General features: G+C 59.1%; 1 protein-coding gene across 2 annotated transcripts in view; it reads left to right on the forward strand.

The window, feature by feature from the left end:
- Positions 1–27871, forward strand: part of PAX7 (paired box 7) — a 100363-nt gene that overhangs the window by 59143 nt on the left and 13349 nt on the right. For both annotated transcript variants that reach the window (XM_043573890.1, XM_043573891.1), the window contains exon 7: positions 1033–1229. In XM_043573890.1, the coding sequence (XP_043429825.1) occupies positions 1033–1229 (197 nt within the window). The remainder of the gene's footprint in view (positions 1–1032; positions 1230–27871) is intronic.

Here is a 27871-nt window from a genome sequence, read left to right on the forward strand (position 1 = left end):
TCGAGCCCTGCGTTAGGCTCTGGGCTGATGGCTCAGAGCCTGGAGCCTGTTTCCGATTCTGTGTCTCCCTCTCTCTCTGCCCCTCCCCTATTCATGCTCTGTCTCTCTCTGTCCCAAAAATAAATAAACGTTGAAAAAAAAAAATTTAAAAAACGCAGAAGTGACAGACAAGGCTACTACCCCTCCCTGGACCCCTCCCTCCATCCTGTCCTCCCCCTCCTCTCTCTCCCCACCCCCGCCCGCCCCGGGGCGCATGTTGGGAGCCCCACTACCTGACATCTGACTCATGCCCCCCCTGGGGCTCCCTCTTAAAGGGCCGACAGGCTGGAGTTCTAGAAACTGAGGAGAGAGGCAGGGGATCCTCCCTATGATTTTTTTTCTCCCCTCCCTGTAATTCTTGATGAGAAATTGACGATGATGTTCTCATCCCCCGGAAGGCCGCGTGGAGGGGCCCTGACAGAGCAGAACAGCAGCCCAGCAGCCAGGAAGAGAAATGGCAGCTCGGACCCTGGCCCCATCACTCAGTGGCCTTTTCACCTTGCACGAGTGCCCGGCCCCTCCGAGCCTCGGTTTCCTCATCTGTAAAATGGGAATCCTGTGCCCGCTTCCCACCCTTAGACAGTATTTGCAGAAGCACCTGGCCGGTGGTCGGTGCCCCCAAAATGCTGTCGGGACAGGCCTGGGTAGATTAAGAGAGTCCCCAGTGAGGTCTGACTTTCAGTCCAGAAGACTTTGACTGAGCACCGACTGTGTGCCAAACACTGTGCAGTGTGGCCGGTGCAGATGCCTGGAGGTTGTCTGGAACGTCGGTTAGCTGTCAGTCGAGCCTTGGCTAGTCCCCGGCGTCCTGTCCAGAAGCCAGCTGGTCCCATCCTGAGTAGCGAGGGGAGGTCCCCTCCGTCCGCTGGATGGCGACGAGGAGGAAGAGGCTCGTGGCTCGCCTTCCACGCGGACGGTTCTTTCCCTGCCCTGGGACGCCCGCCATCTGGGCCGGGGCCACTGGCTCAGGCCCTCTCCTGGGTCTCTCCGCAGACGGGGGCAGCACCGTGCACCGGCCCCAGCCCCTCCCGCCGTCCACCATGCACCAGGGGGGGCTGGCCGCCGCGGCCGCCGACACCGGTTCTGCCTACGGAGCCCGCCACAGTTTCTGCAGCTACTCGGACAGCTTCATGAACCCGGCGGCGTCCTCCAACCACATGAACCCCGTCAGCAACGGCCTGTCTCCCCAGGTAGGTGGCCTCACCAGTCTGGTCCCTGGGAAGCCGCGGGCTCCGGGGCACCTCCAGAGGGAGAGAGAGAGAGTGTTAAAGTGGGAAGCAGGGACGCCCCTGCCACCCTTGCTGGTCAGGAACCCGGGATCCTTTGCCTGGGCTTTTATCTCCGAGCCGCAGGCCCGGGTGACCCTGCGGGCAGGTACGGAGAATGGGTTTCCCTGCTCCTGGCCACCAGAAACAAAAAGCTGTTCCTGGCCCGACAGCCCCCCCCAGAGCTTGTGAGTCCGGCCCCCCGCCCACCTCATGGCTGTTCGGTTCACGAAAGTCAGGCATTTTCAGGCAGCGTGTTGGCAGAAGCCTTGTACCGTTTCCTGTGGGATGCTGACTGTGGTTTTGGGGCTTGGTTCTCGAACCAGGAGTCCTTCCCGGATTCCATCCTGTGCTCCACCCATCTCTTGCCTTTCCCCAGGCGTGACCACCGAATGAGAGGCAGGACCGCCTCCTGTTGGTAGAGAGAAACGCCGCTGGGGTTCTAGACTGGGGGCCCTGCTCCCATTGGGTCTTGGAGCTCGTTCCCTCGTGTGTGATTGGTTGCTGGCTGCGTCACTCATTGCCCGGACTGTTGGAAGTCGTTGGGGCCACCCTGCGATCCAGTGCAGAAGGCATCGCTGAGGCTGTTGGTGGTGGCTGGTGGTTTGGGGAGCAGGACGCGGGGATGCTGGCCGTCCTGGTGGCTTTGAGGAGCTGATGGGTTCCCTTCTGTAGCCACAGCGGGTTCTCAAATATCCACGGAGGAAAGGCGGAAATCCAAGGCTGGTTTTGCCCTGCCTCCCACCTTCTGAGTGTGGTGCAAGCTTTCCTGAACGGCTCTGGTTCGGTAGGAAGGGTGAAGGCTGGAAGAGGGTTAAACCCCAGCTCCGCGGTTCAGGGCGTCGGGGAAGTTAGCATCTCTGAGCCTCACTTTAGCCCACGTTGAACTAAAAAGTGATTAAACCGGGTGTTGCTAACCTCCTAAGAAGGGTGTTGTTTGTGCTGAGCTTGCTAACTGGCCGAAACCTTAGCACAGAGCCTGGCACAACATAGGGGCCGAATAAACATTCGTCCTCGTGTCAACCCCCCGCCCCCCACAATTGCCAGAACAATATAATCAGTATGAGAACCCTGTTACTTGAAGAAAAAGGGGGGCCAAAGGGAAGGTCCACTACAGCCCCCAGGCCACATCCATCTAGCTTCCTGCTGTTGTCAATAAAGCTTTATTGGAACATAGCCACGCCCGCTCCTTTACAGATTTCTGGCTGCTTTGGGGCTGTAAGGCCAGAGCTGAGAACTTTCAAAACAGATCATGTGGCCCACAAAGTGAAAAATATTTGCTACGTGGCCCTTATAGGGAAAAAAAAAAAAATTGCCAACCCCTGGTCTAAAACCTTCCCGAGGTTTTAATTTTCTGCATGGTTTTGGGTCCGTCGCTGTGTGCCTCCGTTAGTGAGTGTGGTGGAGAGCTAACTGCATTTTAGTCTCCTCATTTACTTATGGGTAAGGTCCCTTCCCCTCTCTGTGCCTCGATTTTCCCATCTGTGAAATGGGGATGGTGCTAAGCCTCTGTCTGGGGCCTCTTCCCCAGGCCGGGGCAGAGTTGAGCAAGCCGCTGAACCCAGAGCTCCTAACAGTGATGCCCGAGGTCCTCTTGGGGCCCACATTAGGGACCGGGGTGATGCAGCCTGCAGACCAGAATGCTTTCCCGGTGGAACCTCGTTGGCCTCTTTGGCGCTCAAGGCCATGACTTCCATGCCATTAGTGTGGAGGACAAAGTGGCTGAGCTGACCTTCCAGAGTCAAGAGGCAGACAGGATCCCAGAGCTGGCTGGGCGGCCGTGGCTGCAGAGACCCGAGGTGTCCACGTCTGAGGATGTGGTCCAGGCCTGGCCTCGAGGTATGAAACAGGCTGGAGGAGCCTCACTTGGAAATCTGAAGAGGGATGTTGAGATTATGCAGGCCAGTCTTCTCGATTCATCTCAACAGGGCCCGGGAGGCGTTGGCCGGGCCAGGGCCTAGAGTCCGGGGCTGACCACTGCTCCTTGCGGCCCACGGGGCTGAAGTTTCTCCCCAAAGTGGCAGTTTTGTCACAGGGCAGAGGAGAGACGAGCAAATAGGGGGCGCTTGGCTTCTGGAGCACGATTCAGCGATGAGAGGGATACAGAGCAAGGATGTTTCATGCACTGTTTAGGCCCAGAGACCAGCCTCGGGGAGGGAGCGAAGACGAGAAAAAAAACCCAGCCATTACTGTAAGCAGCCAGTAGCCCACCCTTCTCCCTGCCCGAGCTGGACGCTCCCCTCTCCTCCCAGAGACCCTCGGGAGGCTTTCCTCCACTCCTCAGGCGGAGAGGCTGTCAGGACGTGATGGATTGGGCTGACTCCGGAGACTTGCCCAGAGGTTCCCACCAAAGGTGTGAAGACAGATGGAGGGTCTGACAGGGGCAGAGGGGACCAGGAGGTGAACAGCTGCTGGCAGGGGAGAGGGGGCCGTGCGCAGGGTGGGCGGGAGGGCAGTCCGGGTGCGCTTCTGTCCGTGTGAACTGCCGGGGTTAAGCTTCGAACACGTCCTGCGGAAGGGGGACAGCGAGGGGGGGTGTCTGGGTCTGTACCAAAGCTTCTGGTATTTGTGACTCCCCGTACGCTCCCTCTGCCCTCTGGGCAGGCCAGCCACACACCTCCGTGGTCTTGGGAGGGGTGGGAGGGGTACACTCCCCACCAGGACAGACCCGCTTCCCACGCCCTGCCTCCCCACCGGCAGGGAGGTTCTCCGGAGCTCCCCTGGGTGAGAGGGATGGGATGGGGTCTGTCTGGGCTGGGGACATCACCCCTCACCCGAGACTGCAGGTCCTTACCACGCCCCCCCCCCCCCCAGTAGCCTTGGCCTTTGTTCTCACAAAAGCCCAAGGCGATTATTATGTTGTGGGGGTGGGGGTGAAGTTGGGGCTCTGCGGAGCACCTGCTCATTGCACTGGTCAGTTTGCTGCTGGCTGGAGAAGTGCCCCCCCCCCCCCGGGGCCTGACCCGGGTCCTGGTCTCCGAGCCATCCCGGGAAGGGGGGCTTGTCAAGGCTCAGAGACTCCACGGAGGGACTGCCTGGGCGAAATCCCCTGGGAAATCCATCTATGCTGAACCCTGGCTCTCAGGCTAACAGATACTTACAGCGGGCCTACTACGTGCCAGGCACCATTCTAGGCACTGCGGATGAATCAGTGAGCGTCAAGGAGGAAGACCCCTGCCCTTGCGGAGGTGACAGTGTCACAGGACAGGCAGACAATACATCATAGAACGGCAGGCCATGCGGTGTATCTGATACGCTGTTGACAAGGACAGCTTAACTTGCCAGCCCCTGTGACTCAGGCTCTGTCCTGGGAGTTTCTTACGTGGTAAATACTGGGTAGCAAAGCCAGGCTTCAGCCCTGATCTCTAGAGCCTGAGAACATAACTAACACTGCCCTCTGCCTCAGAGATGCCCTCTCTCTCTCCCTCTCTCTTTTTTTTTTTTTTTGGAGATTGGCTGGCAGTAAAAAAAAAAAATCCTGTCCCCTTTAGCTCCGCAGAGGGGAAAGCTCATTCAGCCCATGTCACGGATGAGAAAACTGAGGCCAGGACCTCAGGTTAGGGGCCAGTGGGCAGAGTTGAGTCACATGGGCAGAGGCCTCCTGAGAGGTTCAGACAATAATGAGCCCAGCCCCTCAGCCATGTGCAAAGCTCAGCTTTACAAGATCAGGGGCTCAGCACTCGGTAAGATACCCCCGGCTTTGTGCACGGGGTCCCCCTGAAGAGGTACCAGGAAAACAAATACAGTTTGACCCTTCGACCACGTGAGGATTAGGGGTGCCGAGCCCCCCCACCCCACGATTGAAAACTCACATATAAGTTTTGACTCCCCCTAAAATGTTACTAACAGCCTACTTCCTGTTGATCCAAAGCCTTACTGAGAACATACGCAGTCCATTAACTGCTTATTCTATACGTTCTGTTTCTTTGACGCTGCGTCCTTACAATAAAGCAAGCTAGAGGAAAGGAAACGTTATGAAGAAAAGCCTACGGAAGAGAAAATACATTTGCAGTGCTGTGCTATATTTATTGAAAACCTCCATGCATAACTGGACCCACGCCGTTCAAACCTGTGCTCTTCAAGGGTCAGTGTACTGCCCGTGCGATCTCGTCCCTGATGGCTTGTTGGGGACTTGTTGCAGACCCTCCCGCCCAGCCCGCTCTCGCCCCTTTAGCCCAGGCTGAGGTCCTTGGACACAGCTCTTAGAAAACAACTCAGGACAGCTTAGGACAAGAGGAACCTTTCGTGGTTATGAATTAAAGTGAGTAATCTGATGCCCGCCGTGGCTAGGAATCGCACACAGGGCACGCTGGGAGGCAGGGGTAGTGGGTGGGGAGATAAAGGGGACACCTATATGTAGGTCCCTTAGGATGCCTGCCCTTAAGAATTCCCCGGTCTGATGGGGGAGACGCAGCCACTGCCTTGAGAGGCTCCTGGTCTGGCGGAGGAAGGACTTCGCCCATCCTGAGGAGCCCACAGTCAGACACAAGAGGAAAACCCCCGTCCTTAGATGCCCTGGTGTGATGGCAGAAGCCAGCGCTGTCCCGGGGGCCTCCCGGTGTGAGGGGAGACAGGCTCAGAAAGTCACTCATGCCCGCTGAGCAGTCTGAAGTCCTGAGCGAAGAATCAGGAACACGGTCCCGTCTGGCCAAAGGCTCCGGGCAGGGCGTCTGGTGCTGGCAGCTTCTTTAGGGCCCTTGTGGGCGTGTCCCTGGGGTGGGGGTGGGGCGCCCTGGGCCTGAGCTTCCTTCTCCTCCAAACTTCTTCAGTGCAGATTCTAGCAGAGCTGGAAGTGGAAACTTCTGGAAAGCCCAGACAGGGGAGAAAATTGCCCCAAACCGTAGTTAGCTTAGCAGCAGGGCCGGCCCCCAGAGCCCCAGACCCCCAGCAGACGGCTCCTGCCACTGCTTCACAGGAAGGGGGTGTTTCTTTTTTGCCACAGTGGCTCATTTTCTCCTTCATAATGTCCCACATTCATTGTGTCCTTTGCTCCTCGCTGGAGCTTCACCGGAAGGAACCTGTAAAAGGGATTTACATATTTACGATTTCCCCCAACTGAACTAACGAAAAATACTCTCTGAGTGTGCGGTTCATCACACGGCCGCAGTCACAGTGAAACAAGCCTTTTTGTCCTTTTGGGCTCCTTGATGTTCTCTTCTCCTTTCCCTCTTTGGCCCGTTAAGAATTACCTGTGACGGCCAAGGTGGGGTGGATGCTTCCGGAGGGCCGGCACGGACGGGGCCAAATGCTTCGGCTGCTTTCACTCACCGAACCCTGGCCATTATCTTGTGACCTTCACTTCACAGATGAGGAAACTGACTTGTCCAGGGTCAACTACCTCTCCATCCATCCGTGTGCCTGCCACGTGCCAGGCTCTGCGATAGGTTCTGGAAAGTGACAGAGCTGGGATTGGAACGGTCTGCCTCCAGAGCCCTCTGTGCTATTCTGTGGTCTCTGGCTGCCCCCCGCTCCCACCCCAGCCCCACCCCCCAAGGTCCGTCCTGCGGTCCATCTGGTGAAGCTGAAGTCTGCAGCCACGGGGCATAGTCAGGCTCAGGGTCCAAATCATCCAATGCGAAGCGTCCCCTTCTTCCTAAAACCGGCAGGAATAAATCTCAAGGCTTTTATTTAATTTCTTGATGAAAAGGGGTCTCCTGAGTGATTTGCCACAGCAGACTTCGCTCCTGGCATCACTTGAGGGCCTCAGGGGACCCAACCCAGCAAGGAAAGGCACTCCATCCGCTGAATCCCTGCCGAGGGCCAGATCCCACGGAAGCGAAGCGCGTGGGCTCTGTGAAGTCATTCAAGTGCCGCAGAAAGGCTCAGAGAGGTTAAGTGACTTGCTGAAGGCCACAGAGCAGCCGAGCGGCCGAGATGGGACACTGACACCGATCTGCCTGACCCACGAGCCATGCCTCACGGTGCCCCTCGTGCGATGAGCCCTGGAAACTCCGTGTGCTGCTTTCTCCTCTCACTTCCTCCTTGTGTTTTTTTTTTCTCTTTATTGGCGACACTGCGTTTATAATAAGCATTTAAAATGAGTCTTGCTGGACCAGGGACGAGGAAGGAGGAGGGAGTGGGAGATTTGTAGGCAGGAAGACGGGGAGGGGGATGGTGGGGTGTTAAATAGCCCAGAATTTTTTAAAAACTGATGCAAATCACTGGTAGGAGAGAAAATTATGTGCAATTACGTCCTGATATTGGAAGGTTTTGCCTAGCCCAGGCAACAAGATCTCATTAACAAGCAGAAAATAAGATTGAAATGGTGTGTAAAAGACCTGAAAAATGAATTTGAATGCTGCGTTTGTCCACAATTACCCCCTCCTTCACACGTATTTTATTGCAATTTTTTTATTATTCTTAATCTCTCCATTCCTCAAAGCAGATTGGGGACATCCTGGCATTACCGGGGCATCGGGAGGAGTGCGGAGGATTTCTTGCTCCCCTGAAAGGAGACCCTTCTCTCGCACATTTTCCAAGGTTGGGTTTTGGAGGGATCAGAATTCATTTCTCCGGCTTAGTGGGTTGTAGGAACACGGGGGCTTTAACCCCAGCCCCCAGCCGAGTGAGCGCGCGCCTCTGTGCCCCGCCCAGCCCTTCCTTCTTCTCCTTTCTGGGCGCCTCTTCTGCCTCCGGCTTCCTTCCCTTTGCCTTCTCAGGATCTCCTCCAGGCTTTCGCTCTCCCAGGGGTCTCTGCCACAAGCCCCCGCACCCCACCCCACCCCCGAGTAGGAGGAAGCTCAGGGGCTAGAGAAACAGCTCTGGGCTGGAGTTCTGGTTCTGCCATTTACCGAGCTGCTGTGTGGCCCTGGGGCAGCTTGCTTAACCTCTCTGGGCTTCGTTTTTTTCTCATCTGAAAACGGGAAGCGATAATCTCTGCTTCTCCGGGGGCGCTGTGAGGATAAAGCGAGAATTCGAGGCAAGTGCCTGGCACATAATAGGTGCTTAATAAATTCTAATCCATTCTTTACTTCTCCGCCTCCCTCTGCCCTGCATCCGCGCCCTGGCCTCCTGCTCAGCCTTACCCCCTTCCCCCCCCTCCCCTCTCGCCTACCCTCCCTTCCACTGGTTGGAAAATGCCTGAGTTGGGCTCCAGTCCAGGACCACATGGTGTGTGTGTTCCCCTGAGCCCAGTCCTGGGGGGAAAAGAATGCTGGGTGCGGGAAGCACCCTTTTCTGCTGAACACACAGGATGCTCTCCCCGCTCCGCTCGGGCCTTGGGAAAGGATGAGCAAGGACAGAACAAGTGACTGGCTCAGGTTGGAAGGACACGGCTCTGATCCTGAGTGGTTTTCCCCAGGGTTAGGGAAGAGCTGAGTCACCCCACCCACCCACGTACCCATTTCTCTCCGTGACCAACGATGATGGGGGGGGGGGGGGTCAGGGGTCAGCTGGTGGGAAGGGCCACAGTCTGTGGCCAGATTTTCTCGGCCCCGAAGCCAAAGGCCATGTGGCAGCATCTGGCCTCCCCGGCTGGCTTCCTCCATACCCAGCACAGCCCAGCTCCCAGAGACCCTCTGCCACAAGCCACGTCTGCCCGCCTCCGTCTGGCGTACCAGGCGGGGGGCCGCGGGTACTGTCTTCTCAGTCCATCAGGCAACCCCACGCCCCAAGTGCCCTCTCCCCCTGACTCCTGGCCAGCCCAGCCCTGGGGCAGGGACGAGCTACCAGGCTCAGAGAATCGGCCACGGGGCCCCGGGCATCTGCGAGCCCCGCCATCCCCCGGAGGGACGCACGCTGCCAAGATCGGCCTCACATCCAGCTTTGCCTTTGTCCACAGTGAACCTACCTCAGTGCGAAAAGCTGAGCTATTTCCCCCCTGGAAGCTCCAAACAAAACCACCTGCTCCCGTCAGTCAAGGGCTCAGCTCCAGCCCACAGGGAGAGGCCTGGACAGAGCCCCGCCTCCGGTGAACACAGACCCTTGTTTATTTCTCTGCCTTTCTCACCCCCTTTTCCTGGGTGGAGGGGCCCGGGCTGGGCCGGGCGTGTGGGAAGGCAAGGCTGGGATCAGGAACTTTCCAGACTGCTGTTGAGAGAGGCAGGTCATGCCTGTGTACAGGAACTGGGGCGGGGGGGGGAGGGGGGGAGGGGGTGCGGTTTATTGCTTCTGGGTGACTTTAGGCTCTTTTTTTAATCTTCGAGAGAGAGAAGTAGGAGGGTGACCCTGACCCGTTCTCCTTTCTTAGAGGACTAGGTAGGATTCTGGGAAGATAGCATCTTAAGTCCACATCCCTGAGTCTGGACAAGAGGTGGGCCGCTCTGGGACTTTTTTTTGCCCACCACCAAATCGTGTGCAGGGATCTGGACGGCACACCTTGGAGAGGTGTGGGCGGGAGCTTCCCACGGGGCAGGGTAAGGTGGGGAGGGGGGCCCGGATGCTCCATGCACCCCCGCGCTCCTCAGTGGGACCACAGGCAGTACCCAGTGCCTGATGACTCATGTGGGTACCACACGGAACCCGGCGTCTGGCATGCAGTAGGCCATCAGCCACGGGTGGTGAGCCCCCTGCGTCTGCAGCTACGCTCTGTTCCCAACAGGTGTTGGAGGCAGCCGATCGTTCAGTCTGTATTTGAATGTCATTACCTACAATGCCCTCCATTTACCTAACTCCCCTTATTCACACAGCGTCTAGGGAGACTCGAAAAAGACATGTACCTGACTGTCCGTCTCTAACCTCGCATATTTCAGGGGCCGCCTCCCCACCAAAACTGTCGTGGACAATTTAGTGGGATTTCCGGTCGGCGAGGATAGGAAGTGCAGAGGGGTCTGGGGAAGGAAGGGGATGGTCACGGAAGGCTCCCTGGAGGAGTCTCAGCGGGGAGGTGGGGTTTGCTCAGGGGACGATCAGGGAAGGGCTAGGAGGTTGGTGCAGACAGGACAGCAGCCAATCATCAAGCGAATACTAAAACGGTGTCTAACGCAGATACATCAGGGACACGTGGAATGATCATACGGACGGGAGTTCGGATACTGGGTTCTCTCCTTACTTGCTGTGTGGTCACAGGCCAGTCACATGAGCTCTCTGAGCCTCAGTTTCCTCAGCTGGAAGACGGGGCCGATACTACTCGTCGTGCAGAATTATGACAAATAATGAGACTTTGTTCATGTGAAACACGTGGTACCAGGCTGGGCATATAGCAAGCGCTTAATAAGTGACAGTCTTCCGGTCTCTGTTTCTCCTTGCCCTGATTAGAAATGGAATGAGTGATGTCCTGTCTCTGGCCATTTCCTTTTTGGGACTGGAGGTCTGGCTTAGCCCAGGCCATGCCTGGTCACCGATTGGAAAGGCAGGACATCTGAGCTCCCTCTCCGCCCCGCGTCTCACCCTCTGTGTCACCTTGGTACATGCCTCCCCCTGGGCCTCAGTTTCCCTGTCTGTGCAATGAAAGAGATGAATCAGTCTGTTCGTAAGGCACCTTCCTGCTCAGAGTCTGAGATTTCTGTGGGTTCTTTGTACAAGCACATGAGTCACAGCCTCTAGATCTGTGGGCAGGGACTGGCCCTCCTCTCCAGCCTGCCCCCCCCCCCTCCTCAGGCTCGTGGGCCCCAGCCTGGGCCTTCTGGGCTTCCCAGCAGGCCAGGGGTTTAGCCTTCCAGAGCTGCCTGGTTTGGTGGGAAAGAATGCAAATAGCGGATTTGTCCTTCTTTCTGATTAGTACGGGGGCTTGGAATGAGACAGTCCCGGCAGATAGAGGGGAAGAAAATGAGGGAGATTAGCAATTAATACGGCGGGCAGACTCGGAGCGGCACAGGCTGGTCCCTGGGGTCCCCAGCGGGAGGGAGGCCGCCGGGATGGCCAGCCACAGGACCTGGGAGGCCGGTGGCACCCCGGGTAGGAGAGGGAGGGTGACTTTGAGGGACCCCAAAGAGTCACGCTCTTCCCTGCCTCCAAGGTGTTGTGCCTGCCGCTCTCTCGGCTGGGACTCCGTGTCCGCCACCCTGTCCCCATCTCAAAACCACTCCTGCTTACTCCTTAGGACTTGGCCGCCTTCCGGGAAGCCTTCGCTCACCCCCTCGTGCTGGGTTAGTTGTGCTTTCCCTGTGCGTTTATCACATCGTATCAGTGTGTTAAAAGTACTTGTATTACTAGGCAGATATTACCCAAGAATAACGTTCTCTTTTTTTTGAGCACTTATCACAGGCCAGACGCTGTGCTAAGCCCATCACATGGATGATCTCATTTAATCTTCACACGATCCCCTTTGGAAGGGGAGGACCTCAATTATATCTGTCTCGCAAATGGGGGGACAGAGGAACCCAGCAGTGTACATAATTGGCCTGAGATAAATCGCTAACAAGTGGCCGGCCCTGGACTTGAACAGCCTGCCTGCTCCCAGAGCCCATGCTCTCACCCAGCATCTGTCGCGAGAATGGTCTGTGGCCCGCTTGCTGGTAGGATGTGGGGGGCCCCACACGTGACTCTGATCTCGGCTACTCCCAGTGCCCTCAGGGGCAACAGAGCAAGGGGTACCAAGACGTGGGCTCTGGGGTCCCTGCGCCTGGTTCCAATCACCAGTACTGTCACGTCCTGCCTGTGCGATTCCAGAGAGGTTCTTCTCTGCCTCAGTTTACCCCTCCGTAAAGTGGGGCTAGCAATAGGTTCCGTCTCCTAGAGTAAGCCGAGGAACAAGCATGTTGAGATACGCGAGGCATGTTGGCCTCCGGCACACTTCAGGGGAGCTGTTTGCAGACAGGGGCTCCAAGGCCACACGTGAGTTGGGGGCAGGGCCAGGCCCCAGACCTCCTGTTGCAGAATTAATTTTCCCCAGGGTCCCTGAGGTCCCCTGCTCCTTCCCGCCTCCTGGTCTAGGTGTCTGCCCTGCCCCAGCCTCAGCCCCAGGGCTGTCCTCTCTCCAGCCCCTCCTCTCTCCTGGCCCTCTCCCCAGCTGTGAACATTTCTCCAACACCTTTGGGAGTGGGGACAGGTGTTCTGAGCCACCCCAGGGAGTGCCACTGCAGGATAACAGCTGATGTGGAGGAAACAGGCAGAGGACCTTCCTCCCCTGGGGCTTCAGGGAGCATCTGAGATCTCAGCCAGTGTCTCCAGGGCCGTTGTTCTGGAAGGTCAGGCCTTAGGGCCTCCCCCACTCCCGTGTGGCCTTGGGCAGTCACTTCCACCCGGCACCTGTTTCCTCCAGAGTGATGAAGGCCAGCACTTTCTTCAGAGGGAGGACAGACTCTCTGGCACCGCCCAGCCCAGCCAGGCATGCCCCCCACCTTCCTTCTCCTCCAGCCTGTCTTGCCTCCATGTCCTGTCCCTCAGCCCAGAACTTTCTCTGGGTCCCAGCTGTGATTTCTTCCCCGCACCCTCCTCTGCTTCCCGCTTCTCTCCTTAACCCACGCCCTCCCCTCCAAGTGCCCCAGTTCTCCCCGCCCCTTGTCCCTCACCCCATTTGCACCCAGCCTGCTCTCAGACCCCTTTCTGCCCTCCCTCCTTCTCTCCGCAAACCCAGCCCTCCTCCCCACTCTCTTTCCCCTAATCTCTCATATTCTTCTCCACTCCTTCTCTCATTTCCCGATTTCTCCAGCCCCCCGCCCCCCTCCGCCCTCCCCCCTCCCCTCGCAATCTGCCCACTCTCAGGGCGGGGGCTGGGCGCGGTTCTGGGGGGGGGGGGAGAGCTGGGGCGGGGCGGGGGCGGGGGTGGCGTGGGGGGGAGGGGACCGGATCCCCACTCCCGCCCCTCCCTGCGCTCCTCCGCGCGCCTTTGATCCATGGCCCGAGGCCGCCTGACAGTGGAAAATGCGGGGAGACAAAACCACTCAGTCAAAGTGATTCCCAACAACTGTCTCCCCGAGATAAGGACGCGCTCGGGCTCGGCGGCCTGCTTAATTCCTGCTGCCCGGGCCCGGGATCGGGGAGCAGCGCGAGCCCGGCGGCCCCCGGAACACGCTGCCCGCCCTGCCCGCCCTGCCGGGCCCAGCCGGCCCGCCGATGCAGCAAGGTGGTGGCCTGGTGGCGGGGCGGATGGGACCAGGGCGAGCCATCTGGGAAGCCGGCAGGAACTCACTTCCGGGGCAGTGTCAGGGCTCCACCCCCACTCCCCTTCATTCCCTCCCCCTCCACCAACGCACATGCCCATCCCTGAGCCTGAAACATTGGCGTCCTCCCTCTCTTCACTTAGCCAAGCCCCATTCATCTCTCTGGTGTCAGCTCAGAGGCCGCTTCCTCCGAGAAGCCTTCCCAGACCAACTGTCCAGTCTGGGTGGGCACACTGCCTCCCAGGGTAGCAGTTGGGGCTCTGAATTCTAACTTTCTGGATACCGCTGTCTCCCCCTAAAGCAAGGGCTAGGTTACCCTAGTGGCCCATGACTCCGCCGCAAAGCCTAGCACACAGTAGGGAGCCAGTAAACTGCCGTGGGCACAGTTGGACACGGTGAACATTCATTCTCTGCCCAGCCCCGTGCACCTGCCTTCGAGGACCTTCCTTCCAGTTAGTTCCGTTAGAGACAAGCAAGCAAACCAGGAGCCAAAAGCCTCCAGAGAAGAGGCGATATCCCAGACGAGGGGAGGGATGGGGGCAGGGGGGTACCCGTGACCCCCCCAGAATCCTCCAATGAGGAAGGAAACACCTTCCCCGGGGCTGGCCAGGCTGGGCTGGACGGACCACTGGGAAGTCCCGCTGTACGTGGTAACCATCTCCCTTGGCAAGCAATACTGTGATTTGGGGGTTCGGGAGGTCAGATATTGTAAAGTAAGGTCAAAAGGAGACCTTCGCAATCCCCCCCAGAAACCTCAGAGCTGTCTGTCGGGGGCACAGAGACCGCCAAGGTGGTCCCATTGGAGGCAGGGTGTGGCAGTCACGGGGAGGCGGCAGAATTCAGCTCAGGACGTGAAGGGGAAGGGCTGTCCACGTCCAGGCCGGCTGTACAGGGAAGGGGTGGCCTTGTAAAGCACGGAGCATCCTGTTTCTGGGGGGGGGGGGCGGTGCAAGCAGAATCTGGTTTTGTCAGGACTGTTGGAGAGTGGGTTCTTTGCAGTGTGGAGGCTTCAGGAGAGACTGTGGCTCCCAAACCTGTGCATCAGAAGGATCTGGAATGCCTGTTAAAGATCTAAATCCCAGGCTCCACCCTGACTGGCCGGTGCTCTAGGTCTGCACCGGGACCAGGAGAATCCATGTTTTAAGGAAGACGCCCGTGTGAGGCGACCTGGGATTATCAAAGCGCTGGATTAGCAAGCTTTCACCTTGTCAGCCTCGCATGAGCACCTTGACCTCCGCTTTCTTTAGGAAGTGACCTCAGGGGAGGCCTCAGAGGAGGGTCTGTTTGAATTGAACTGAGATCCCTTTTCCAGCAACGTCCAAGCCAGCAGTAGTTCATCCTAGGAATAGTTCATTTAACCCATTGCCTCCTTTTGCTAAGAAAGACACCCACAATGGCCCTGCATGCTTTCCACCGCCGAGAAGGACTCCGGGATTAGCAGGGCTTTGCCGAGGGCACGAGTGGGTATGGCAGCGGCCTTTACCTTCATCTCCGCCTCTGCCCGCAGTGGTGTGGGCAGTCCCCGCTTTGCCAGCAAAGCCCCGGGGAATCTTGGCAAGCATCCAGCAGAAGAGGGGGCCCCGGATGGAATGTATGAGGAAGCCCCACCCCTGCCCCTGTCCCTGGCACCCTGCTGGTCTCTTGCCTCCCCTCTCCCCGCCTGCAGAGAGCATGAGGGCTCAGCAAGCAAGCGACCGACCGGACCCTCAACCTTCGCTCCAGACAGTGGGTCTGACCTTCGGAAGTCGCAGGATTAAGGTCCTGTGAGGGCCCTGTCAGGTGTCTTACACAAAGGGCACACCCAGCCTGAAACTGGGAGGTGATGCCCAGGGTAGAAGTTCCTGAGCCTCCCACGGGGCCTGCCTTCCTTCCCCCACCACAGAGAATGCGCCCCCCCACCCCCCAGCTCCCCATGTTCTTCCCCGAGCCCCCCCTGGGTGCTGACCTCAACCCCAGCTGATTCCATGTTGCCCCCCTGAGGAGGAAGCAGCTGTCCCAGCTGGGGAGTAAAGGAAAAGGAGCAGAGTTGTTCCTTGAGCACCGATACTGTCCATAATAATGGCAGTGACCTCCTTGACTTGTTTAGAACGTGGGGGTCCATGAGGCACTTCTGCCCCGTTCGTGATCTGATCGTCGCCACGTCCTGAGGGCCTAGAATCGTCCATTTTGCAGACTCAGCGAGGCAAAGCTCAAGGTCAGCGGCAAGGGACAGCGTCGGAATCCAAAACCCAGGTCTGCCCGCTGGCAGAGATTCACCTCTCCTCCGTGCTGGGCTGCCAGATCAGACAGAGGCTGGCCTGGACCCTGGCGGCTCCGGGTCTGGTCTGCACTTGAAGTTCCCAGGGGATTCGCGTGTTCGGGAGAGTCTGAGAAGCACTGGGTGAGGGGTTCTTTCTGACCGCCCAGTTTTCAGATGCCCCAGAAGCTCCCTGCAGTGACTCGCTGGACCACCCTTGAAGGCAGAGGGCGGAGAACGGAAGGGGCCTTGGAGGGGGAAGGCCCAGAGGGGGAGCAGGGGAGGTAGGCTGAGGGTTACCCTGGTCCTGCGGTCCCATGCTATGGTGACCCCCAGCTGGACCAGGGAGTGAGCCTGGCACCCGGCCTGGCGGGCTCAGCTCTGGTGCGAGAAGGTCCAGAGTGATTCCAGAGGCGCCTCCTGCTGGAGGTATGCAGGGGTGATGGGCAGAAAGGCGGGGAAGTGCCCGGACAGACGGACAGACCGTAGAGAGAAACAGGGTGTTAAGATGCTGGCGGAGAGAAGGTCAGGGAGAGGAAGCAGCAGGGGCAGGGGGAGAGAGGGAGAGAGACAGGGGGAGATAAGGAGAGTCTGGGGGGGGGCGAAGCACTCGGAGGGATAGAAACAGGAAGAGAGAGAAGGAAAGAACAAGAGACAGAGACGGGGGTGCACAGGCAGGGATGGGGACAGGAAGGGGAAGACAAAGGGCAAACACAGGAGGCCAGCAGGGATCAAGGCGTGCTGGGGACTCAGGGACACGAACTTCTAGAAATGAGGCGGGACAGGGGGCTGAGACAGGAGGGCGGCCCCGAAGCTGGAGAGGGCAGGGGCTCTGCGGCCGGCCGTGAATCCCAGTCCCACCCCTGCCCCGGCTCCTGCCCTTGGTTCCTTCCCTCTGCTGCTCCCTGCTCCTTCCTCCCACCTACGGTCCAGGTGTCTGGGGAGGGCCTTCACCCCAGCCAAGGGGGCTGCCCGGGCCTGAACCCCAGATGCCCTGCTCCCAGCCATGGCCTCCTGGAGGGGCAGTGGTTAGTCTCAGAGACCCGGGAGCCCGGGGTGAGAAGTGCTGCCCTTCTGACAAGTGTTTCCCTTTAGTTCCAGAGGCCACCCTGACAGGTGCTCCCCGTGATTAATGTCCCCACCCCCGAGGCCTGAGACCAGCCCCTCCTTCCCAAGCCAAGCTGGTGGCCGCGTGGGCAGCCCAGGGACCGAGCCTTCCAGAATCCCCTCCTGGTCCCTCCCTCTTCCTCAGAACCACCCTCCGGATGAGCCGGTTGACTTCTGGCTGAGTTTTTATTCCAGTCTGTGTTTTCCCATCCGTGTGGTGGCATTAACAGCCCTGCCGCCATGATCAGGACAAGGTGTCAGCCAGGTGCCCGGAGCCCTCTGGGGTAAAATAGGGAGACCTCTGGGCTCTGCGAGGAGGACGCCCCCCAGCCCTGATACCACAGCCCCTAATGGTGGAGGTGGGGCACAGGAGAATAACTTTGGCTCTGACAGGAGCACCGGAAGGTGTGAACTTGACAGTCGTGAGATTGTGGAGGGGGCGGACAGGCTTCGGCAGCCTGAAGGCTCTGTGCGGTGGCAGAGGAGGGGCCGCGAGCAGTGGCGGGTAGAGCAGGGGGCTGGGGGACTGCTGTCAGGGTTGGGGACCGTGGTTGCAGACGCAGGTGGAGTTCGAATCGGCCAGGGTTGAACGGGAGAGTTGTCGATAATAACCCTCCAGTTGGGGGCAGTGACTACCAGCTGTGTGATCTTCAGCAAGTGACTCGACCTCTCTGTTCCTATAACCCGTGGATGACAGTGGTGGCTAGTTCACAGGGTTGTCACGAGCAGCAAGCGAGTTTGCTTGGAACGCTGCCTGGCACGGAGCCAGCGCTGAAGGATGATGAATGTGGTGGATGAACGTGTGGAGGTGTCGCAGGCACAGGGTCGTGGAGCTGGGTCGTGACGGGAGCCAGGGACCCGGGCTGGCGTAGGGGTGCGTGCCGTGTGGGATGAGGCAGGGACTCCTTTCCGGCTCCTTTCCCCACCTGGCCCAACCCCCTTCCCCGAATAACCCCCGGCATCGCCTTCCCAGCCCTCAGCGCCAGCGAGAGAGCTCCCGAATCTCTTCCCGAATCTCTCGGGGGCCCCGGGGACTAGAGAGAGACAACATCTCTCCGCAGCCGTCCCCAGCCTCTTGTTTGTTTGGTACGCGGGAGCCGTGGGCACATTTTTGCTAATTTTGTGACTGCCTTTATCAAATGGGGATTCACGGGCGCTTTATCCTCGATAAGTGGATTAGTCGGTGAACTAAATAAGACGGTGTGGGACGCGGGGGCTGCTCTGGAGAAGATATTTGTTTCGCGAAGAATGGAGTCTGCGTTCCCTGCCCTGTGCAGGCAAGGCAGGCCGGGCAGCGAAGTAGCTGGAGGGCCCTCCACACTCCTCCTGGGGCAGCAGAGCCCCGAGTCGTGGGAACTCTGCACCGTGCAGACAGGAAGTGGGAGGGAGGCTGGGTCCCCGGAAGACAGGGCCCCTGGGTCCCTCTGGGGAGAGGGGAATGAACGGAGCCTTGGATTCAATCCAGCCCCTTCAGGACACCTGGGCCCATCTGAAGCCTATCGCCTGCCTGGACAGCAGCTGCCTTCTCCCTGCCTCCTCCTTCCCTACACCTTCCCCTTCCTTCCTCCTCTCTCCTTCTAGCCTTCCGCTGCCTTTTCCTCTCTTCCTCCCTCAAACACCCCCAGAGGCCTTTTGCCTAAGTCCTGTGAATCCAGACGTGGGCAGGACATGGTCCTCGCTCTTGCAGACAAAAAACAAAAGCAAACCCACGCGCCCCCGAACATGTAGCCAGAGGGGACTCTGGTTGCACACTGGGCCTCTCAAACTTTTCCCCACAAACACGCACGCACATTTTGTATTCTTGGGCACGGTGCGGCCGTATGTGTCGCTCACGGGGACACAATCGAGGAGCACCGTGTCAGGTTGGCTCCCCGGGGAGTTGCGCCACGTTCGGCCGGCGACTCTGCGCCAGCACGTGATGTTGCACGGCACTGTGGGTGTTGGGACCCATCGCGGGGGGGGGGGGGGGGGGTGAAGATGACCGGGCTGCCCGGGGCCTGGGCGACTGAGAGGATGCTGGCCCAGCTACCTGGATCAGGGGGTGGCCGTGCGGACGGAGGTCAAGGCCAGGAGGCAGCCGGGAGGGTGCCCAGGATGGAGGGCAGGGCCGAGGTGTGGGTCTCTGTAAGACCCGCAGGTGGAATATTATGCTCAGGGAGGGAGGAGACAGAGGCGGGCGGATGCTCGTTCCAGCTGTTGCCTCACAGCTGGATGAGAGCGGGGTGGGAGGGGTACCCAAATGTTTTCGTCTTCCCTCCCGTGTTGACTATGAGTGGCCGGAAGCTCGAGGTCCCTGTCCTGTGCAGCAAGAAGAATCTGGTGGAGGGCGAGGGGGGAGCAGAGACTCTCAGAAGGAAAGAAAAGGATGGAGCGAAGCATTTGGGTCCCCAGCTGGTCCTTAGCAGCGTCCGTCCTCCCCAAGCTGCCTCCAGCTGAGTGTGATTTTGCTATTTATTTACATGTAATTATTGCTATGAGGTGCAGATATTAACGCTGTCAAGACCAATTTGCTCTGACATTTTTCACTCGCTCGGTGCCCCCGCCGCTCTCGATGGAGCCCAGGGCTCTCCCTGCTCGGGCCGCTGAGCGCTCGGTGGCCCGGCCGGGAACCACCCAGCCGGCAAGGAGTAGCGTCAGCGAGCTCACCCGGCTCCCGTGCAAACTCATTAAGCTTTGAAATTGAATTTGGTCCAGGAGAGGGCTGGCTGGGCCCTGCTCCACCGGGCCTAGGCTGGCTCCGGGCCCCCCTGCCCCGCCTCCCTCGGAGAAAACCGGGCAGGGGCCGGGGCAGGGGCCGGCAGAGGGCAGCCGGTGAAGACGGTGGACGGGCACCGTCGGAGAGGCGGGTGTGCACACGCCCCAAGGCGGCCGGGGCGCAAAGGTTGGACATCGCCGTTGTCCACCTTCTCGCTTCTGCTACCTGATTATCCTACGGGAAAACCAGGCCGCTCTGACTTCGCAGGACACCGCTGTCCTTTGCAGGACAGCTGTCCCCACCTAACAAAGAGGCTTTCCTCTCTGGAGTCAGTCAACCGTCTTACCCGGGATGGCAGGGCATGGCATCCTGGGGGCAGGAAAGGTGCTGAGCTGGCCCTGCAGTGGGTCCCTTAGCTAAATGCTGGAGGGAGAATCGTCTCTGGGATTAGACCTTCTGAGTTCAGATCCCAGCCCCCCACTTACTGTGTAGACTGGGGCGAATCACTTAGCTTCCCCGAGCCTCAGTTTCCCGACCTGTAACGTGGAACAGCCAATACCCCTATTTCCTCGAATCTAAGACGGTTTGATGCTGGCCCACCCTTGACCTTACCGGAAGAGGTCAACAAAAGCACCAGCCACGGCTCTGTCACCATTGCTGCCCGCCTTTGATGCTATCTGGCCGCAGCCGCAGCCGCAGCCAGGCGTCACGGATGACGGTAACATGCGTTCCGATCTTGGGAAGACTAAAGCACCCGCCCCTCGGACCGCCGTTCTAAGGCGTGAAGGGCAGTGCTGCCTGCCCACAGTAGGTCCTTGGCATGCACAGTAGGTGCTTAATAATGACACCTTTGATCACTTTTCCTTTTGAGACTCTCCATAACCGAGGGCCATTTCCTAGGAAAGGAAACCGAGGCCCATTCATTCATTCATTCACGCATTCTGTCTGCTTGAGGGACTCTGCTTCTTAGAGAGGGGAAGCGGGCCTGAGCTATCATGGCTGCGAGCCCTTAACGCATTGTGATATGAGCCAGCTTGTCTGCCCAGGTACTAACGAGGCCTCCCTGCCCCCACTCACTCCCTGTCACTGCCATTCTGCGTCCTCGTCTCCGGCAATTACCGAGGGGGAGCACCCCCCACGCCAGGGAGGCTGAGAGCCTAGGCCTCCCCACCCTCCTGTTCTCCCAACCTGGGCCCAAAGTCCAGGAGGCCCCCCTCCGCCCCCCTCTCCGCCCTCCCACCCCTTCCCTCCCCTCAGCTCAGCCAATTAGGCCCCTGACACCTGGAGCCACTGACAAACTGTTTCTGTCACTTGCTCTCTGTCTTTCATTAGGGCCGCAGAGGAGGGGGAGCGGGAGGGGAGGGGGAGGAGATGGGATCTTTCATGCCAGATACATTAATTACAAAACGGCCATTTGCCGCGTGAAAGTGTGCTAATTAAATTTATGCAATCATTATCTTTAAATAGTCATATCTTTCCCGGCGATCGGCCCCTTCCTTCTCCAACCCGGCCGCCGCTCAGAGCGCTCGCTCTAATCCCCCTCCGCCATTATCGCGCCATCAGAGATGGTCCCTGAATCCCACCGCACCCCTCTAGCCCCAGCCCCTGCTGGGGGCCGGGAGTCCTGGGCCTTGTCCTGGCATGGGCACCATCGAACCCGGGAACCACCCAGGGAGGGGACGCCAAGGCCAGCCCCCCTCCGGTGCTTCCAGATATTTCTAGATGTTTCCGGATTTTGGAGCCTGGCATCTCACGGAGCAAACACTGGAAATGGGTGTGTGCGTTTGTGAGAGAGAGAGAATATCTTTGACTTCTTAGACAACCAGTGGGGAGTCATTCTGTCCAGCTCCCCCACTCCCCCGGGGCCGTCTTTAGCTAGGCCTCCAAGGACCCCTGGGGTGGGGAGGGGGCTCTGTTGAGTTGAGGGGCTGGTGTGAGTATGCCACAAGACCCCTCTGTTTATTCTTTTCATTCACCCTCCCCTATGCCAGGCCCTGTGCTGGGAATAACAGATAAATTCATTCATTCATTCATTCATTCATTCATTCACTCAACTAATATTTGTTGGACACCTACTATGTGCCAGGCACTGGGAATAGGACAGCAAGTCAGCCCCCAGCAGCTCCTGGCCAAATCCAGGGTCAGGGTCAGGCTGTGCCCAGGGCAGAAGGCAGGGCCACAGAAAGGCTGAAAGCGTCCTCTGCGTGAGGCCCGAGCCCAAGGCCTCATCCCGGCTTAGCCTTCCCGAGTCTTCTTCCCCATCTAGGCTGAAGCCGTTCTCTGCAGAAATTATCCTGCCTGCCTTCCTCCCCAACCAGACAGAGCCTGCCCCCCTGAGTCTTTTGAGGTCTGCTGTGTTGGACGTGGAAGGGAGAGAAAATCCGAAGGAGTCTGGGGATGGCAAATCCCCCTCCGGTCAGAGAGAGCAGTCAGTGACCAGATGGCCCCCTGGCCCCAGGGTGTGCCCTTGGGGAGGTCAGCTAGAGGGGCAGACGGGACACGTACCCACACATAAGCCACACTGGCATGTGCATGCAGACTCACGAACGTGCACACACATGCAGCATTCCCACGTGTGGTCCTCCCACCTGCAGCCACACATTACGCACGCACGCACACATCAACCTGAGCATGACCCAGGGCCGTATATGGTACACGAAGACCACAGTCAGGGGCAGCACAAGCGCACCGGACTAGGAGTCGGGGGTAGAGGATTGCCACTCATTCGCCAGGTGACTCTGGGTGAGCCCCTAAGCCTGTGCCTCATCTGGAAAGTGGGGTGACTGCTCCGTAGAAGAGGTGTGAGGCTTGAAGGGAAATGCTGTGGAAACTGTCAGGGGCTGTGCTGGGCAAGAGAATGGCAGTAGCCGGGCTTAGAAAAGGATCTGAGAGGGGCTGGGGTGGGGGTGGGGGAGGCGGAGGAGGGAGGGGACCTTGCCGGCCAGGCTGAGCACCGGCTCTCCTGGTTGAGATGCGGATGGCGGAGGGAGGGCGACGCCCGTGAGCGGAGAGATGGATGGCGAAGGAGGGGGTGGGGGGTGGGGGGCAGGGACAGGGAGACGTGCAGGAAATCTTGTTTGGAACCTCAAAGTCAGCACCCGAAGCCCATTACCGCTGTCCACAGGGGGCAGGGAGAGGGGAGGGGGCCCCGATCCTCTTAGCAAGACGCGAGCAGGAGAGAGGGGGAGCGGGGGGTGCTCGGCTGCCTGGGTGGGTGATTTCTCGCTTGCAGTAATCCCAGTGTGCAGCTGGGGGACAGGCAGTGGGACGGGCGGGGGGTGGGGAGGGGGTGTTGGCGTGAAGTGTGTCTGCGTATCCGTCGGGAGCCGGCGACCGTGGGGTTGTGAGACTGCGGTGTCCGTGACCGTGTAAGCGTGTCTGCCTGCGTGTGCATCCGCGAAGCGTGTGACGGCGCGCGGCCTGGCCGCGTGCGTATGTGCACTTTCCCGTGCGTATCATTCTGTGCGTGTTCGCGTTGGCCTGTCTGCATCACGCCGCGTGCAGTCAGCACGCGCGTCAGCGTGTTTTGCGTGCGTGCCCACGTGTCCATCCGCGTGGGTGCGGATTGGCGCCCGTTATTACGCGTGGCGACTTGGGCGCCGCGGTTTGCCGACTTGGCTGCACGTTAGAATCACCGGGGGAGCGGGCTTTAAACCCTCCTGATGCCCAGAGCCTCAGACCGACTCCTGGGAGCCTGCGGGGGTGTGAGATCCTGGGACCAGCATTTCACGAGACTCCCCCGCTGATTCCAGTGGGCGACCAAGGCGGAGACACAGAGCTGAGCAGACAGACCCCAGTGGAGCAGCCTTGACCCTCAGCCGGGCATGCCCCCAGGAGCTCCATCTGGACCCAGTGAGGGACTCCAGGCCCCAGACCCTTAGGGACCAGGGCAAGTCATGAGCGGGGCTGCCCCCGGTAGTCCCTCAGTCCCCAGAGACAGATGTCACAAAGTTCAAGCATTGTGTTCCATACCCTTGCCTTCTCTCCTGACAGTGGGCAATCGGCAGCCCTCCCCCCAAACGTGCCCCCCTCACCTCTTCTGGAAGTCAGGAGAATGAATTAGTGAGACGGGGGACCAGGGCTGACGTCGGAGATAAAAGCGTTCAGTGGGCCCCACCAGCCGGTCCTTTTGGAGCCAAACCCACGGCTGAGGGCAGGCGGGAGCGGCCGTAAGCCCAGGGATGGGCTATACTCCCATCAGTTTGTGGTGCCACTCTCCTGGAGTGGAAGTCACTGCCCCCTTTGGGCCTCAGTTTCCCCACCTGTGAACACGTGGCAGTCTCCCGGGTTTGTATGTATTTACCTGCGCTTCCGTGTAAGCGGGCGTGGGGGCAAGTGTCCCAGAAGCTATTGGGTGATCCAGACAGAGGCTTTGGGGGCCGCCTCGCCTCCCTGGACTCAGGTGGGGTGTCCTCGTGAAGGTGTGCCTTGGCCCGCTGACTCACACCTGGCTCCCTTGTCAGGGTGCAGGCCCCAGCTTCTGTGGGGCGGGGGCGGGGGGAGCAGAGATTCCCCACTCAGAAAGCGCCCACTGCGTGCCAGGCCCCATGGGGAAGAGGGGGTGAAAAAGACACAGGGAGGAGCTCCCTGAGTCCGCCCTCAAGGGTGGCTTTCAAGCTCAGTCCCTTCTGATCCAGGTGGAAGGGGAGGGGCAGCTAGCGTGCGTGGAGAACAGACGTGTGCCTGGCACTGTCTTAAGCATTCAGCATGCACGGACCCATTTAATTCTTAAAGGGACCCTATCGGTAGCTACAGTTATTGCCGGTCCCATTATACAGATGAGAAAACTGAGACATAGAAGGCTAAAGAAACTGTCCAGGGTTCACAGCTCACCCTGGGCTGAGCATGAATGTTAGTGCAGATATTCTGGTCCCCGGTGCTGCAGGGAAGCCCCTGGGAGCCCTGATGGCTGAGTGGGGTGTGTGTGTGTGTGTGTGTGTGTGTGTGTGTGTGTGTGTGTGTGAAACGGCTCTCCCTCCGGGGGCTCGGGGTCCCCTCTGTCAGTGCCAGGGTGGGGCTCCCTGACCCGCCCACGGGTCCAGGTGGTCCTTGGCCTCCTTCCAGCCCCAGTCTCATCTCCGGGTCCCACTGCCTTGACCTCTCCAGGCTTGATCCCCGCCCCCCCCCTCCCGTGTGTCCCTCCGCGGCCCCCTCCGCCCACCCCGCACCCTGCCACGGAGCCCGAGTGATGGCGATCCCCTTTCTAATTGCAGCCTCGCTCCCGAAGCGCACTCGGTTATCACAGAGGGTGCAGATCCCACCGCTCTGCCTCCTCGGTCCCAGGCCCTGGGGCCAGCTCAGGAGCGGAGGGAATTAATTACATTTTTCCCATCCCCTTCTTTTAAAGGACCGGAGCGCGCCACCGCATCCCGGGGGGGTGGGGAGGGGGGTGGGGGGTGGCGAGCGGAGGATGTGGAAGGAGGGCTGGCGCGGGGCTCCCGCAGCCCCCACCCCCAAACCGGCGAGCCAGCCTCTCCCCAGCGGGCGGAAGGGGGCTGAGGCTGCCCCTTATTGATTTAGTCTGGTGGAGGCTGGGACTGATTTAGAGCTGAGGGAGAGGAAGGGGCTGGGGGCGGGCGGGGGCCACGGCGGGTGGGGGCAGAGGAAGGGATGGCTGTCACTCAGCCTGACGGACAGCCCGGAGCTTTGCCTTCAGATAAAACCTTACAGATGTGGAGGTCGGTATTGATTTTGAGTTAGTAACGGTAACGTACCAAGAAGTAATACATTAGCGAAAGCAAGGTCACCGGGAAAAAAGTAAAACCCACCGGGGGAGAGGCCTTAGCATTCTTGAGGGGGGTGGATTACCGCATCAGACTGGGACTTCCTCAAGTTCAAAAGTTTGCAGGCCCCAGACCTCTCAGCTGGGCCCCTAACCCTGGGCAAACGCTTCCTGCTTCTGCTCCCAGGGGTCCCCGGGCCAACTGGGGGGCATGGAGGGCCACTTGGGTCCACAGGACCTGCTCCTCAGGGTCGCCAAGGGCCTCTCCTCCCCCACGGTCTCCAGCACAGCCTGTCGGGAAGGAACACAGCTAGAGGGCAGGGAGACCCGGGTTCAAATCACAGCGCTGCCACTTACTGGCTGTGTGATCTCTGTGATTTCGCCTCTCTGTGCCTCAGTTTCCCCATCCGCAAAATAGGGGAGATAATAGCTTGGAAACTGCCATGCCTAGAGTCAGGGGGTTAGATGAAATGGAGAGAGGCCGCCAGGGACTCTGGGAGAGAGTAAGCACCTCCCTATTCACACCTATCCCAGATGTGGATTTGATTTGATGTTCCAGGGCAAATCCCATTGAACAAATCCCATTACAGGAAAATCTCCCTGGGCCTGAGCTGATTCTGAGCTGTCTGTTAATGGCCCAGGGTCCAAGGCCTCCCAAGCCACTGGGCACCACGCAAGCCCTTTCTGACAGAGGCCCCAGGAGGGCTTGCGACTCTCGGGATTTCACTCAGCATTGACCTCCTTGCCCTTTCTTAAACCTGCTGGGTGTGTTCCCACCTCAGGGCCTTTGCACTTGCTGACTGGTCTGCCCGGAAGGCTCTTCTGCTATACCCTCCCATGGCTGGCCCTTTTAGGTCTTGCTGGATATCACCTCTTTGGGGAGGTCTTGCCTGCCTATTCCACATCCGCCCTTTATTTTTCCTCTGTAGCACTTCTCAGTATCAGGAATTTATATAATTTATTGTTTGTCTCCTTCATTAGACTGGTGGCCCCAGGAGGGCATTGAGTCGCTGATGCTCGGGGCCCAGCTCAGTGTCTGGCTCACTAAGGTGAGCACTTAGGTGCTCACTAAGTATTTGTTAGGTGATATCCATGAATTCAACAGGGTTTTTCTAGTATGTAGCAGGCACAATGTAGGTGCTGGGGCTGCAAAGGTAGATGAGCCATGGTTCTATCCTGTCCTCAAAGAGCTCACAGCCCAGCCCTCTTTGCGGCCTGGCACATGGTAGCACTCTATGATGTTTGCTGAGTGAATAAATGAATGAATGGCGGATGTCTTTGGGAGACACCGGATTATTTGGTGTATCGGGGATATGACGTGTCAGGCAGGAAGAGGGGGAGAAGCTGGGACAGGCAGGCAGCGGTCTGATCACAAGAAGACTTTGTCCTGTTTATCTGGGAGGTAATGGGGAGCCACTGATAATTCTTGAGTGCTGTGGTCAGACTCGTGGTAGTTCTCTGCCGGTCTCTGTCTTGCAGGACGAGTACTGTCTGGGTGCGTGGCTCCCAGCCCATCCCAAAACACGCCCGTCCTCTTCCTAACCCCTCCCCCTTTCCCTCCCCTCCCCCATTCCTCCCCTCCCCCCGTCCATTGTCTCTTGTGAGCTTGGCATCTTGGTGGTGTGCGGGAGGGGAGGGAGGATTAAACCGGGGTCTCACCAGAGCTGACAAACCCTCCCGAGAGTCTCCCCACCCCCTACAATTATCCTCCCGAAGGAAGGGAAACCAGGCCTGTGTGTTTTCCCTGAGCCCCTGAGTCTATTCTCGGAGTCCAGGCCTCCTTGGAAGGGATAGCGAGGCTGATGTTTATAGGGGGGGCGATGGGATGGGTGGCGAGTTTCCTAATTTTCTTAGATGGAAAGTAAGGTCTCGAGTGGGAACCTGACAGGCAGCCTGGAAGAGAATCGGGTCTCCTAATTCCCTGGCGAGTGCCAGATGCCCTGCGATCCACAAACTCCTCGGCCCGGGAGAACCTGTCTCCACAGTCAGAAAGCAACAAACACAGTCCAATGGTGTCAGCGCTCCTCACACCCCCCCCCCCTTCACGGGGTCCCTCTTGCCATCACCCCTGTACCCTATGTGGACCCTCCCCTGAAAGAGGGTGAGTTTGGGAGATTCCACGGGCACCCGCCTAGACTCTCCCGCTCCCGTCCCCGTGCGTTCGCCGGTTCGATGGGGCTGATGAACCATTAAGTCCCATCTGAGCCCTGCCGGCTGCGGAGAAGGCCAAGACCAGCCCCCGAGGCCCAGTGCCCTTGACTCGGGCTCAGGGGGTGGGCAGCGAAAAGACTGAGGAGAGTGAGCCCAGGGTGAGGGGATTGTGTTGGGAGCATGGAGGGAAGGGTCACGGAGAGGCTGTGCTCATGCCCCAGCCCCTGGGACCCCAGCCCCACTCGCCCCCGCCAGAGGCTGCCAGCCCCTGGGGTGAGGACCTACCTCTGAAGAGGTCAGACGCCCACACTCATCCTTGACGGTCAGTCCTGACCCTGTCGGGCAGGTGGGTTCTGGCCTCTGGACTCCGAGCTGCTCTCCAAAGAGTTGCCGTGAGGTCTGAAGAAGCCACAGGCTTTTGAAGACCTCGGTTACTTCGTCTGGGGAGGGGGCCTCATAGCTCACCTCACACATCTCTGCAGGGCTCTGGATTGGGAGGGTCACCTGAGTTCATGCCAGGAGGAAGGAAAAGAAGGAGAAAGGGAAGACGAGGCTTAGGGGAGCCGGGGTCCTGATTCTGGAGTGCTGGGCGGGTGCAAAGCCCTCTGCACACAGACCCCACCTTATGCCCCCTGCCACCCTCCACCAGCAAGGCTCCCCTCCTGGCCCGGCGGC

The sequence above is a fragment of the Prionailurus bengalensis genome, chromosome C1, assembly GCF_016509475.1.
Source record: "Prionailurus bengalensis isolate Pbe53 chromosome C1, Fcat_Pben_1.1_paternal_pri, whole genome shotgun sequence".
Lineage (NCBI taxonomy): Eukaryota > Metazoa > Chordata > Mammalia > Carnivora > Felidae > Prionailurus > Prionailurus bengalensis.